At 49.9% G+C, this 15007-nt stretch overlaps 1 protein-coding gene across 7 annotated transcripts in view; it reads right to left on the bottom strand.

The window, feature by feature from the left end:
* Positions 1 to 15007, bottom strand: part of TCF4 (transcription factor 4) — a 192636-nt gene that overhangs the window by 124755 nt on the left and 52874 nt on the right. For 6 of the 7 annotated variants that reach the window (XM_086769696.1, XM_086769695.1, XM_086769694.1 and 3 more), the window contains exons 4-5: positions 8167 to 8228; positions 6172 to 6268 (exon numbers count right to left, since the gene is read on the bottom strand). The exons of the other annotated variant lie outside the window; for it this stretch is intronic. In XM_086769696.1, the coding sequence (XP_086625822.1) occupies positions 6172 to 6268; positions 8167 to 8228 (159 nt within the window). The remainder of the gene's footprint in view (positions 1 to 6171; positions 6269 to 8166; positions 8229 to 15007) is intronic. 7 annotated transcript variants of the gene reach the window in all.

Here is a 15007-nt window from a genome sequence, read left to right as displayed (position 1 = left end):
CCGTGACTGCAGCGGCTATGTAAATGACCCAGTAATTCAACAAATTTGTTTTGTTGCGCGGATTTTCCCACATGTGTGCTTTCCCGCTGTAACGCAAATCCGCTCCGCAGCCGGGCCGGGCGCGTCCCCCAGCAGCGCGCCGCTCCCTTTAGGTGCGCGCTCACCCAGTATGTGACTGGAAACAACTGGGGAGACCGTCACTAATTCAAACCTAGGGGGTTTGGGGCCTTTTGAGCTGTTTTGTTGCCTTTTTTTTTCCCATTTTTACAACATGCCTAGGAATGGTTTTCCTGGCGGGGGAAGTTTTCCTAGGAATTGAATTTTTTCCCCTCTACGAATATTTTAAGGAAGTCACTTGTAGGTTTCTTTTAATGCTCAAACAGGTGTGAGCTGAAATTCCCTCTGCCACTTGTACCGGCTCAGCTGGAGAACAGCAGCCAACGGATCTGAAAGCCAAACCAGGTTCATCTCCAGAAAGGGCAGGAGCTCATTAACCATTAAAGCGCCTTCTGGACGTCACTCGAAAAGCCGTTTCCGTACCGACGTGCTCGGCGCGCAGAAAAACGCCGGCTCTCAGACAAAACCAGAGGCTCCGAGCGATCTGCGCCCAGCTCTGCGCCTCGGGGAGGTGGAGCCCGACGGACGGCTGCGCGGATTTGGGCGGGCGACTCCGCGCCACGCGACCCGACTCCTGCTCCAGCGGCGGGCTCAACGGCCTCCGGGTCTGCAGAAGGTCGGCGCGGGCTGGATTACTGGCAGGAGGATGTTCCTCTGCCTACAGGACGGGGAAATTCAGGGAATATTTTGCACACTTACAATCGCCACTCCAAAGACATTTGCAGCTCAACGTACATTTTTCACACAGCCACGCGGAAGCCAACTGGCGCACAAAACAACTTCTGAAAAACGCTTGGACTTGTTTAAGAACAAAATGCAACGGAATGTAAACCTCACGGAAAACTATGTAGTACAAAATAATATTTCAATTCTTTGCTCAGTATGCAGACATTAATTGCCGCAGTCTACAGTTTCTATTTATACATCTGCCGCTCGTTCCCTAAATAAATGGAAACGTCCTTGTAATTTCTTCTCTTCGGGACCCTACCAGAGGCTGGGGCTGAACGCTGAGCCTCCGGATCCTGACTGGCAGCGCTGGCAAGATCGACTTGCCGCAAAATATATTAACTCTTGACTGGGAACGGTAATGTATTTTCACCTCCAAAACGCTTTTCAGCGCAGATTTTTTCCTGTTAATTTTGTTGGAACGCAAGTAAGACAAGATACTCCACGACAAGAAGGGATACGCGAGCCAGCCTCTCCTACAAAGCAATTTTAAGGCGTTTTTCAAGGCCCCAGTTGACAGTAAATGGTGTGATTTTCCTGGGGGTTATCCCAAAGTGCTCCGTCTGAGCTCCTGGGGGCTCAGCCTTGACACCCCGCACAGTTAAACTCAAGCTCTTGCGCAGGGTTATCCAGAAGCACTTCTACTTTGTTGTGCAGAGACCGCTCAAACCCATCCCAAAAAAAAAAAAAAAAAAAAGGCTGGAAGCAATCCTGTCCAGCTGTTCCGGGATACGGGAAGGAAGGAACACGGAGCCTCAACTGACACGTACATTCAGATCCACCTCCACCAAAGAGCAGAAGGGACCGCGTCTGACACGAGCTGCTAGTTTGTAGGTCAGCCCTCGAAGACGCGTTTGTGGTGCCCCGCTCCCAGAATACGCAAGGGGATGCATTTATTTCCAAAATTAGCTCCGTTTTTCAAGTTTGGAGACACTAAAATGAGAGACTGCGGTGGGTGAAACAATTCTAGACCTAGCACAAAAATCAACAGGTGTCTTTTTGTTGGATTTTGGTGGCATTTGAAAACCCTGCCTCAGATCTTCCCTTCTGCACTCACACGGGGATGGGAGGAACAAAAAATTAAGCTGGTGGGCACATATACCCGGACAGCATTCACCAGGGGGATTGCAAGGGGAGTTAAGTGAGTTTAGAGCCAAATAAAAACCCAGAACCAAAAAAACCCGACACGCCAGATGCAGATGTGGAGGCACAACTTGCCAAACAGCTCCAACTTGGCAGCTGAATCCAGGTTTTCAGACCCCGGAGCTCCCGCTCCCACCCCGCCGGCAAGCCAGAGCACACCGCAGGCACGCAAAGCCGGGCTGGCGGGACCAGTCTTCTCCAGAGCTTTACTGGGAGCGGTAGGAACAGCCACGCATGGCGACAGCAGCACCTTGACCAGTACCGCAGCTGGTATCCGCGTTTTCTATCCACCACAAGTTGCCAGGCTCATTCAGCAAACGCTAATAAACTGCATCGCCCTGAAAAAGCCTGAGGAAGCACTAAGAAAGCAGGCAGCAGTGAGATAGGTAAGCGGCTACGGAGCGCGCGTTCCCAAAACGCGGCTGACCCACGCGAAGCAGCCCATCCGCCATTTCCCCAAGCGGTGCCATCTTCGCAAGAAGTGAGAGCCCATCCAACTCTCCTGCATTTCAGATTTACAACTGAAAAATTACTGGGCGGTTTTTGACGTTTCCCTCACGGTTCCTCGCATACCTTCAGCTTCTCCAGCTGCAAAACGGGAACCGAAGCCACCTGACATAACAGAGGCGGTGTGAAAAAGAATTAATGCTCGCGACGTGCCAGACGCTAACCGAGAAAATCCAAAATCTGCCAGGATGAAATGTAATCTCGTTTTAGGAAATGTTGAAATCATTTCTGCAGAAGGTTAAAAAAATAATAATCAGGCTGAGTCAGATCCACAGCATGGAAAATTTCATCCCAAATGTTTATAGTTCAGCAATTGAAAGCCAGGCCTTATAATGCTGTGTTGGGTAAACTTCACTAATCTGCAAAAATTCCAGTTCTACTTACAATAACAGTTCCAGAATCAAAGCCGTACGGCTTAAAAGCCAGCGCCACAGCAATATTCACAGGGAGACAAGCGCTACGATAGCATTAAAAATAATATTAAAAATTGGCATGCGTGCGGAGTATCTGAGGAGCTCAGGATGTTTTCCAGCCAGTAATTCATCACATCTCACAACAGCCCTGCAAAACAGACAGCGTGCCTTCTTCAGACAGGGAAATAGGAAGGCACCTTTGAGCCCAAAGACGTCGAACAACGTGCAGGATTGACCCGAAGCAGCCGATCGGGAGGGGAAGCGGGAGTGAGTCGTTTTATCTGCTCCTCATTCCGCATTTAGCTGTAGAAAGAGAAAACAGACGCAAGCAAAGATGCTGCCTTCACCCGCCGAAGCGCTGACCAGCTCCTACAGCCATGAAGGGATGCACATTCATCCTTGCGTCCTTTCCGAGAGTCTCAGAGCCGTTTCAGAAATTAAATATCTATATTTTCTGGTCAGTAGGGTCGGAACCTTTTCAACAAGATACAGAAAATCACTAGAATTGTTACAGACGGAGGAGAAGTACACAAACCGTCCAGGCAACAAAATCAGACAAATGCTTTTGATCTTTTCTGCTCTCATTTTTACTAAATTCGACACACGGCGTTCAATCAGCCCTGGAAACCTCAGGGAAAGTTTTCTCCCGCAGAAGTTTCTCCCTACCGTACCGGCCGGTGACCGAGAGCCTTCACAAGGCTCCTCCCCGTGCGGCGCGCTGGCGTACGTTCAGGGCGGCTGGAGCGCTTTGAAGCGGCGCAAACCTAAATATTCCTCGTAGGCAAAGGCAGGAGAGGGACTGAATTCTAATGAGCCAGCAGCTGTCACAATACAACCACAGTAACCAAACCAAAATACCAACCGCTAACCTAGATGAGATGCAAAGGTCACCACGTAAGCCAGCAGCGCCCGAAACCTCCAGCTAATCCGTGCAGGGAAACGCTCCGTTAAGCTCCGGGGGGCTTAGCAGCAAGTTACCGGCCATCGGGAAACGATTTAACCTACCGGCAAGGGGAGGAAGTATTCCCAAAACGACACCCGGCAAGAGGAGAGGCGAGGAGGAGCGACACGCGATGCCGTGCCCGTCGCAGCTACCTGCCCGTGCACGTTCCACCGTCAGGCCGAATAACCGCTCCGAAGGAAACACAAAATCCCGAGCGGGGTAGCGGGGCTCTGCGCGCAAAGCGAGCCGGGTTTGAATACGGGCGAGCGGCGGCTGGCGGAGTTTCGAGTCACGCGCGCAGCTCCGCGACTTCTCTATGCCGCTCCCCGCGGGGCCTGCTCCACAGCCGAACGCGCGGGCCCCCTGCCAGACACCGCTCAGGTAAAAATGTGTTTTAAAACCAAATATCTGAACAATAAAATACGATTCGAGCCCTCATTTAAGCACAGCCTGTGGTTCCCAGGTCAGCAATGCCTGTCCTCGGTCACAACCAAATCTCTCTTGCCTGGAAAATCACCTCGGATCAGGAAGGACCCCACTCCAGTCAACGGTATACACCAGTACGAAACACCAGTTCGAACGGGATGATCGCCAGGCTCTGCATCAGCCGCTAAAAGAAAGAGGAGGATGGGCATAAAACTACAGCACGAGCTGTGTAACGCCAGAGCTCAGGGGACCTTTCCTTGGGGCCGTTCGAAGCCCCGCCAGGAGAAGGGAACGACAAAGTACACGCGGGCTAAGAGGAGCCGGGAGCCGGCACTCCCGCGCGCCCCGAGGATGCTGCTGCGCCGCCCGCCTCGCGCCGCGGCTGGAGCGGACGCCTCCAGTCCAGCCCGGGGAGCCGCAGCTGGGTTAGCGGTGGCCGTGCAGACCCCTCCGACGGTGATGAGCGGGACCTAGAGACATCGGGGTTCCCAGCGTTCCCAATCACACGGCGTCATTCTTCAACCGGGCGCCTCCAAGCGTATTTGCTTAAAATTATTTTGGAAACCAAGTGAAACCAGGATTTTCACTCGGACTGGCAAGAACAATCGGAGTCAGGAACGAGATTTTTTGGTAATCCAAGGGCAGGCAGAAGGAAGAGAGACTTTTAAGTTCTGCTTAAAGTTCTGTTTCAGACGAAAGGTTAAACTGGAAAGCACCAGGCAGCCCAGTGGGTTCGCAGGAGCGCGCGGTATTTGCGAAGCGTCTCTGCGCGCTACCTAAGCCCCGCGGCGTGAGTTAAGAAGGGAGTGTTGAAATTGCCGTGCTTTTTTTGGCTTACGTGAGGCCCTTTAAAACTGCTGTAACCATGTTTTGTACGTGAACACATACAAACGACTACAAGCTCCAACATCGTCCCATATGTTAAACAACTCACAAATATTTCCCAATACGAAGGACGAGGCGTATTTTAGGGCCGTGCATTAGAGCTGAAGAATGATATATCGCAGTTACAGCTCCGTGGGTTTTTTGGCTGGCGTTCAAGCCTTTAAAGCAAAGCATTTGCTTAGTTCATTGACAACTGCAGGAGAAGGGTGTGATCTTGGCCGAGCGTAAGCATTACTAATATTTTTACATCATATATTTACTTTAACCCGACTCATTTATCAATCGTAATTAAAGAAAGTAGCTGTCATTCACTCACGAATAATTATGGCCCCTCTCCGTACGGCTACGGCGTTTGCTGCTAAGCTAAACGGTTATTCGGGGGTGTCCAAACTTTCTGTCACGGGGCGCGGGGCGGAAGGAGGGTCCCTGCCAAACGCCCCGGGCAAAGTCTCGCTCCTCTAAAGCGGAACGCGCCCGAAATCTACCCCGGCCCGAAATCCCGGAGTTTTTGCGGCTCACAGGTCCCAGCAGGCAGCGATCCATCGCGCTCCAAAACAAACACCGGCCTCAGCGGCCCTCACCAGTTATTTACCCCTTCTCTTTTGCAAACGTGCATTTATCATACAGTCAGAAATCCTTTCCCACTTTAAAAGTCCTGCTTGGCCTGGTTTTGGCCTGCCAAGCGGTCGCTTCATCGAAAAGGAAAGGCCGAGCCTCAGGACACGTCCGTTACCTCTGTCGGCAATTACTGCAGTTACCGCATCAAAAATCCCATCCCTCTCACAGCAGGAAAACACCGTCTGCTCAGTAAACATCACCAGCGTGCATTTTTGATAGGCATAACAGCTTAAAAATAAAACAAAATAAAACAAATCCACATTCCCACCCTTACGCCGAGCACAACCAACCCCAAAAATCGAGGGCGAGAGACGTAAGCCCTCACGATTTGACTTCTAGTTCACTCATTTCACTTTCAACAACGCGGCCGAGTTAGGAAATCGGATTTCTTACTTTGTATTCTGGAATTGACAAAGGGAGGAGAGAGATTGTCATGCGACCCAAGGTCTCTGCTCGCCATATGATCATAGTGAGTCCCATCTCCATAGTTCTGTTAACAAATCGGAAAAAAAAAATAATTTTACAAATTTGAACGGCATTTTTCAAACCCTGCAGGTCCCTATTTCCCCTCCACATTTTAAGCCAGCTGTAAGAAATATTATTCCCTTTCTTGTGTTCCCTATTGATTCTGCTGGAAGCGATGCGCTCCAGAACATTTTCAAGCTGTTTCAGATTTTTATTTCGTTAGTAATTGACTTGGGTTTGCTGCGTAGATAATCCCGACCGGGTGAGCGAGACGAGGGTCCCGGAATTCCGCGCTGTGCGATTCAGCAGAAAAGTCTTCTCGCCCATAACGTACGCAAGAAGCGCAAAGAAATGCTTATTTTAATGTTTTGCTTTTTAAAATCTATTTTTGTGTAGGAATTTGCTGTCTTCATCACCTGACTGGTATACGCGTGGACTGGCCTCTTAAAAAAAAAAAAAACCCAAAAAACCACAAAAAACCCCACCCACGGAGTTAAGAACGTATAAAATCCCCAGCAGGATCACGCCCCAAATTTTTGCAACAGCCTTGGCGTAACCTTCTGCCTTCAGCCCCCGACGAGCAAAAATCTGAAACTGAACTCCAAAGGCTGGCCGAGCGCAGCCGTTATGTCACGTTTTGTTTCTGCCGTTCGGAAGAACTCGGGAGAAACCCGTTCTCCCGACGCGGAAACACCGTCGGCATTTGACAAAGGGGGAAGGAGAGGGAGGTCAGGCTGTTTGCAGAACAACTCCGCAAGTTAATGCGCGGCCTCGATTGAAACCCCACGTTTCTTCCCAGGCTCGTGCTCTTTTCTTTCCATCTCAAAACTTAATTGTGCGCTCACATTCAAGTTTTTGCATGCATAAATAATCGTGTGGGCAAATTTTGAATTTCCTTTTCAAAACATTTTTCCCTCGGAAGCAATACAAGTGTCAAGTGGAAAAAAAAGGGATAAAAATAAAACCGACAGATGCGAGCGGTCATGACGTAATGGATGCTAAGCAGGACGGAAGAAGAAAAGGTGCCGGGCTTCCCTCCCTCAGCGCCTCGAGGACGGGCAGAGCCACGATGCGCTGGGCCGGCGGCGAGGACCATCGGCAGGGCTGCCCGGGACGCAGCGCACAGCTGCTCGCCTGGAAACAGCGCCTCTTCCCTACGGAAGTAACCGGCATCCCCGCGCTGAGGTGTCTAAAGAATTTGGGTAGCTGTCCAGAGCCGCAATCAAAACGACTGCCTCCAGCTGCCTCGTGAATCTCGGCGAACGCCGAGTCTCGCCGTGCCGGAGAGCGGCTCCGCGGCCGCGTTCCCCGGAGGGGGATCCCGCTCGGACGCGGGCAGCACGGGAGACGTCCGTGTCCCGTCCGGAGCGGCGGCTGGCTGGTAGCTGCCCCGGAGCTCGGACAGCGCCAGCAGTTGGGGGGCGCGCCGGAAGGCCCAGCTGCCAGCCCCTGCCCGAGGAGAAGGGTTGGAAACCCCCTCAGCGGAGGCACGGAGCGGCCGAGGCGCTCCGGCGGGCAGCCCTGGCACGCTGGGACGACCCGGGGTGGCTGGCAAGCACTGCCCTCTCCTCGGGTTTGGTGACAATCCCTAAAAATCCAAGTGCAGCAAATGGAACCTCTCTGCCCTGTTTGCGCTCTTGGCGGTGGCAGTAGCTGATACCGTCTGGCGAGCAGAAACGGTGAACTAATATTCTCACTACCTGTTAGAAACAGCGGAGAGGTGCCAAATTCAATCACAGGGATCAGGTCTGAACGTTTGAGGGGGGGGGCTGAGGGGGGGAAGGCAATTTTAAAGAGAAGCCAGGCTACAGCCAACTTTGCATGCCCATTTTTCTGCGCAATCAGGTACAACACTCACATTTAAGAGGGTAAATTTACATAGGCAGGAAGTCTGGTTTGGGGAGAAAGATTAGATATACTTACCCTGGACGGACTAGGATGTCCTGCATTCCCCCAGGACCCTGAGCTAGTTCTGTCTTCTACATCTAGGGACAAAAAAGTTCTTTAGGCTTTATTGCAATAATTCTTTCCTTTTGTATAGGCACTTTTAAATTAACGTTTCAAATTAATCTCCTGGTGCCTTTAATTAAGAATCAGGCACGGGGCTACCAGGACGGTAGTGGCTTCTGACCCACCGCTTAAATTAACTCATTTAAATGCACAGCAGAAAGGAACCGGACCCTCAGGAACCCGAGGTTTGAACAGAAAAATTCCTTCAGCGCCTCAGCGTTTCTCGACGCGTTAAAGAGCGACCGCGCTGCACCAGGTCAAGTCCTAGCGGAATCTCCAGCACAAAAATAGGCGTTGCCAACCCGGAAAAATAAAACGGATGAAACCTAGGAGTTAAAGTAAGGCGCGTTTGGGGTAAACGCACCTCTCGCTGCCTTCTTCTGCCGCAGAAAAGCATTTAAGCGCGTATTTGTACCTCAAGAGAAGGAAACCACCGTCCTAAAGCTCGGCACAGAGGGGATATTTCTGCTTTTCCTCTATCATTTGATAGAAAATTCATCACAATCCTTGGGACACCCTCCAGTAATTCCGTGTAATGCTTTACGTTCTTTCAAATGTGGAGCCAAAACGAAAAAAAAAACCCAAACCACCAAAAAAAACCCCAAACCGCCATCACAAAACCTTTGCTACAACGAGGTGGGAGTCTCCGGAGACTTTCCACGTGGCTGAAAAACTTCACGGATAAACAGACCGCCAGTTCAACGCGCAGGTTGTGAATAATTCCACCAAAACCATCGTTCGCTCTCGTGTTAGTTCAAGGACGCGAGATATGCTCAGGCTTAACGCCCAGCACATCCTTTAATACACCAACGGACTGGGCCACACCGCTTAAATCCATATTTTTTTTCCTTACAGGATGTTAAATATCAGGAGATGCGACTGGCATCGATCTAGAACGGTACTATTGCACGTTTCGGTGCGATTTGCCAACGCGCACCCACTGGCACCCTAAGGAAATAACGATATCGCTCGCCCCTTGCCGCGCACAAACAGTGGCTTTAATCTAATTGGGGAAAAAAAAAACCAAGTTACTTGGTCTTGCCGGCTAGAGAAACTTTCTCAGAGGACCACGCGCGCCAGCGGCTCGCTTTCCCCCCGCGCACGGCTTCGTCCAGACTTTTATGGTCGGTGGGAGCTTCAGCTCGTCCGAGGAACTGATAGGGTCAGCAGTACTTTAAACACGGGCGCCGTGACCAACTCTGGTTGATTTCCAGGGGTTTTTTTTTAAAACAAACCCCACACATTTGTCTAGTTTGATGCTTTCCCCCGCTTACAGTTCCTATTATCTCACTAACAGATGAACACGTTAATAGCACAAGACACTCTTAGGTAAATATTTAATTAAGCTCCAGAAAAAGAAAGAAAATGTGTATCATTTACCTGACAGATCAGATCAACCATTCTATTAGGTTAATTAGGCATATTTTTAAAAATCATTTGTGTTATGTAACAGGCAATTAACTCTGTAGAGCCTCGATCCATTGCCTGCTAAAAATCAGTGGATATTATCCCATTGGCTTTGATGGGCATCATCCCACCCTCGAGCATCGCTTCCAAAAAAAATAATTAAATAAATCCATCAGCGAGCAGAACAGCTCAGCCCTGGGGACGGCACCAGGGGGACCAGGGACGGCTCTGGTACTTTTTGCGACGTTATCCCTACCTCTCCCAGCGACCAGCGGGCACTATCCGATGCTTAACGTCGCGCGCCTCAGGGCTGGGGTACTCCTTGTCTGCAAACGTCCCTTGGGGACCCCCAAGAGTAACTCGAGAGAAGGTCCTGCCCAGGCAGGGGGAAGGACGCTCCTGGACGGGGAGCGGGACAGCTTTCGGGGACGGATCAGAGGAAGACAGACGGTGAAGGCCATCGTTCTAGATACCCACGCACACTAGTTTGGGTAGAGATTAGGAGACTCACCTTACAGAATAACTTCGTAAGATTTGCCTAGACTCCAAAACGTTCAGCCGTCTCAAATTTGGCTGAAAATTCCTTGCCCTTTACTTTGCTTCAATTCGAGCCCATACGACGCTCAAGTTCTCCCACCAACGTTAAAAGCCCTGGACTCTGATCGGAAAGCGACAAGCAACAGCTCTTGCGCCTTATCTTCGGGGGTCGCGTCTTAGCTTTCGACCCATTTTCTTTGTATTTAGCCTTAAATGTGCAAACTACGCTATATTACTCTGCAAAACATCAATGAGAAGGCTTAATTAAGTAACACTGACAGATAAATCCATTTCTTTTGCAGTAATCGAATCAAAGCGGGTTGATATAACACAGGAACTTAATGCGGTTATTCCCTCGTAATTGGAAAAGGGCCCTTTACTTCTCATTAAAGCAATCTTCTGGGTATTGGCGTAATAAGGCGGCTCAGGGCTTTAATACCGCCCTATAAAAGCCCCCAGATACAGACCCCGTAAGCAAACATGCCGGATTATCTAATTCCTCGATCGCAGCGGAACACGTAGTTATTGTTTTAAACTACTCGTTCTTTATCTCAGCTACAGACAAAAAAGAAGGAACCGGGTCTAACACACGTTATCGCCAGGCTCTCTAAAAACGCACGCTCTGGGCGGGGAAAAGGGAGATTTTTAAGAAATATCCTAGATCTTCAGCCGGGAAATTGATGAAGATGAAAATTGTTCTTGGACGTAAACAAATATAAAGAACAAATAACAAAATACAGTTCACCGGAGCGGGTTCGGTGCTCTCTCAGCCGTTGCGCGCGCCCGTGGCCGCGATGGGGTTACGCGATGGGGTGCGACGCCAGAGCGCTCGACGAACAGATGGGCGGCCGCACCTCGCGTGCGTGCTCCTTGTCTCTTCTCATCTCGTTTGCGAGGATTCTCTCGGCGTCATCCCGTGAGCTATCAAGAGTCAAAAGCCAGCTAACTTCTGTCCCCCCTCTAACCAGCCCTCAAATCAACGGCGCTTCTCCCTCGGCAGAAAAAAAAAAAACACCTCGCTAATTACTACCCAGTTCATCTAGCCCAGTTTATTAATAATTTAGTATGACAGATATTGCAAGAAGGTTTGTAAGCTCCTAAACCTAATTCCAGAAATTTATTATGTACCCGGTAAGTACCGCCACTTAGGTAATTAGGGCAGCGAAACCCTAACGACACCAAAGTCAACGCAAAATTCTCCAGTGACTTATTCTCAGAGCTTGGATTTATCCCAGAGTACATAAACTCGAAGGCGTACGTAATTTTCTCCAGAATCTGGCTCCTGTAAATTAACCTCACTTAATCACAAGCGTTAGGCAACGCGTCATTACAACAAGCAAATCATCGCGGACAGATCCGGTCACTTTTTCAGCACGCGATTCACGCGTGATTAATACCCCGGGGTTTAAACAACTAAGGCTTCACTCAGCATCTCAGAAGTTCTATCTAAAAGAAGTAAAACCGGGATGTAAATGGGAGCGCCCGCACGGGGCGCGAGGCTCTGAGCCCACCACAAACGTCAAGGTCCGAGGTCCAACTGCTGTTACACCTCCACCACCACCCGTGTTTTACAGAACCGTCCGCCTCATCCTTGGGTTTCCTTAAACGGCCTCCACGCTCAGCATCTCAGATACATCCCGGCGCTTCCTACGCACCTCCCAGCTCCAGAAAGAAGAAAAAAGTTCAGAAGTAGGTGACCTAAAGGGCAGCTTGCTGCCTAATACATGTAATATCTAATTATTTTGGGGGTAGGCCACCAGCTCCGACACGCTGTGTGACTCCCAGGCCAACACCAACTTTATTTTAAGGGGCTGGGCCGCACAAACCACAAGCGCCACGCAAGGTTGCTTGACCCCCATCGTAACGCCTAGTCCCTGGAACTTTGGTAAAAGTTTCATTGAATCCCTTGAGCTGCTCCCAAACAGAGACTTCAGAATTTAAAAATTAGTATCTTTTTTTTTTTTCTGGAAAAAACCTAGAAAAAAACCAAACCAAAACTCCTCTTTACAGGAATAATCCAAACAAATAGCTGGGAAATCAGCCAAGATGGCAGCGAAAACCCAGGACAACAAACTCTGGAATACAATTTCGTTTGAACCTCCCACCATCTCCAGTAACAAATTTGGGCACGTACGTCAAATCTTAAAATCCCAGGCTAGGAAATTATATCCTCGCGCTTTAATCTGTGTTGCTGCTTACCAGCGATCACAGGAATTTTGCTCATAAAGGCAGAACCGGGGGAATAAAAAAAAAAGATTTAAAAAGGAAGGAGAAGACTCAGATTCGCAAAAGTAACGAAGACTAGCAACCAGGTGAGATAATACAGGGAAAAAAAAAAGAGCACAGTGGTGGATCTGGTTAATTTTGCAGCAAATCTGATCAGGGATGGGGGTTTCTCCACCATTCGCACATACATGCTGCTACACCACGCGTCCCACTGGAGCGACGGGAGCGGGAGGCTGGGATCTGCGCCGGGAGTGGTTTCTGGTTCCCACCAGTGGTCTGAGCAGCATCTTGAGCAAGTTTTTGGGGGGAAAAGGGCGTTAAGCTAACATCGTGCTCCATCTGGTATTATCCCGCATAAGACCTCGAGGTGAGGTCTTACGAGGTGATGCACGGCGCGCTCCAAGAACCCGAGCTTCACTCCACCCTTCCAGTGCCGACGTCCCAGCACAGAAAGGAAATCACCTGGCTCCTGCGCTCACGGCATTAAACAGAGAGAGAAAATAATATTTGATATAATTATTTGTCTTTGGGGCTCTGAAATACAATTGCATTACTGTAATTCCAAAACACTGTAATTTGGAAAATATTTTAACATAAAAGAGCACAAAAACGCTTCAATTGATGACGTTTTCTCTTCCGTGAACAACTGGAACACCTACTTCAGAGAAGCCGAGTGTCGCGTTCCTGAATTTACCTATACAGCAAACGGGATCGGCTGTAGAAGAGCAGAGTGGACGGAAAATCTTCCAAATGCTCGTTGGTGAACTCCAAGTCAACTTATTTAAGACGACTTTCCAAAGGAGAAAGGTAATATACTGCAGTTTTAATTTATACATCTGCTTAACCTCCCCGAAAATGCTGTCATGTGTTTGCGTTGGGAAAAGAGGCCAAGGAAAATGGTGGCTCCTTCCCAGCGCTCAACTCCTGCACACGAAGAGTGGGCGTCTCCTGGACACGGTGCTTGTGTCACGCAAGGCTTTCCGCTCCAGCGCGAGGGGAGCCGGTGACGCGCGCTGGCCTGTCATCCCTCGCAGGTGGCCTGGCAGCCCTTCCCGGCCTTGACCCCTACAAACTTCTCGGCCTTCACACATCTCCTCCACCCACGCCTGCTTGCTGCCGCTCGGAGCAGGATACGGAAAGTCTAGCTTCACCAGAAGGAACCAGCTGAAGAGGTAACTGGAGGAAACCTAACAAGGTCCAAGCACTGGTCCAGCAGAAGGACTAGTCTGGCAAGGGCTTCTGGCTCAGATCGCTACAGAAACATGGCACAGGAAGAGTCACCAAGCTAGCCAAGAGGAGAAGGAGCAAGACGCGAGAAGGACAGGAGGGGGTAGGCCCACGCTTACTAGGGAAAGGGCCCTCACAGCCCCGAAAATCCCTCCCTGGACTGGCCTTTGCGGTACCACTTTGGGCGACGGAGGAGAAGGAAAGGACGCAGCAGGCGCCAGCAGCAGATGACAAGAGCAGTTAGTGTTCAAGAAAAAGCTACCTTTTTTTTTTTTAAAATACGGCAAGCAGTGGTCTGCTCGCAGAGCGGGCATTTCGCATGGGCCGGAATTCAGCGGGTACACCTTTACCTGCACCAGCAAACCCCCGCACGCCAACCCCGGGTATTGCCCCAGAAGAGCCCGCCAACCGCGCTGATCCGCTGACGTGATCTGAAATACAGAGTACCAAATGGAGGGGACAAACATCTCCAGAGCTGAATTTTCTCTTCCAGGGAAAAAATAGTCTATTAAATAGCATATTAACCAAGGAAAGTCGTTTTAGATGGGATTTAACAGCCAAAACAGCCTCAAATGAGGAGGAAAGGACCGAGACCTCCACACGAGAGAGTTCTTGTACGCACGCCGCGCTACCACACGGTTAACGTTTCTCACTGTACAAACTCCAGTTGGGTCAAAAATGAGAAGGGTAATACAAATTGAGTTAAACGCGCTCGCTTTCTGCAGGGAGACCTTTTCTGCCATTTTGTTTTTCAAAAGATTTTTCTTTTATGGTTTTTAAGGAGTAAATAAAAAATGAGCTCAAGAAAAAAAAGCGACAAAGTACAGAAGGAGGATGAAAGAGCAGCAGATCAAGGGAAGAGTAAGTCGGTAACCTGGACATTTGGTAAGCTAAAGGACTGGCAAATTTAAAATGCATATCCCTTGATGTAATCTTTTATGAAGATTTTGCTCTAAATATCATCAGGACACCAAACCAGGCAGGGAGGTGGTCTGGAAGGAAGGCAGGATGAAGCTTGAAGGTGACAGAAGCAGCGCAGGACTGGTTTCATCAGGAGAACGGAGTCACAAGCAAACACAGAGGCTGCGGCTGGAAAGCTGAGAGGAAAACTTAAATATGACACGGGAAACAGCGGAGAGACAATAGAGGGATTTGTGAGGAAGGGAGTTCGGGTAACAGAGCTGACAGGCTGCAGGGCCAGGATGGGGAGAAGTTGCACCAAGTTCTGGCGACAGTTCGGGCTCGGCCAGGGAGAGACGGACAAACCGGGAACGCGCGCACCTCCAGTGCGCGGGAAGTGGCGTATCGTTGTCCCTCCCGCGACAGCCATGCAAAGAAAGCTGAGGTTCAAAATGGG

Source organism: Chlamydotis macqueenii, chromosome W, assembly GCF_036417535.1.
Source record: "Chlamydotis macqueenii isolate bChlMac1 chromosome W, bChlMac1.mat, whole genome shotgun sequence".
Taxonomy (NCBI): domain Eukaryota; kingdom Metazoa; phylum Chordata; class Aves; order Otidiformes; family Otididae; genus Chlamydotis; species Chlamydotis macqueenii.
Note: the sequence above shows the minus strand (reverse complement) of the source record. Positions and strands in the feature narration are given on the sequence as shown.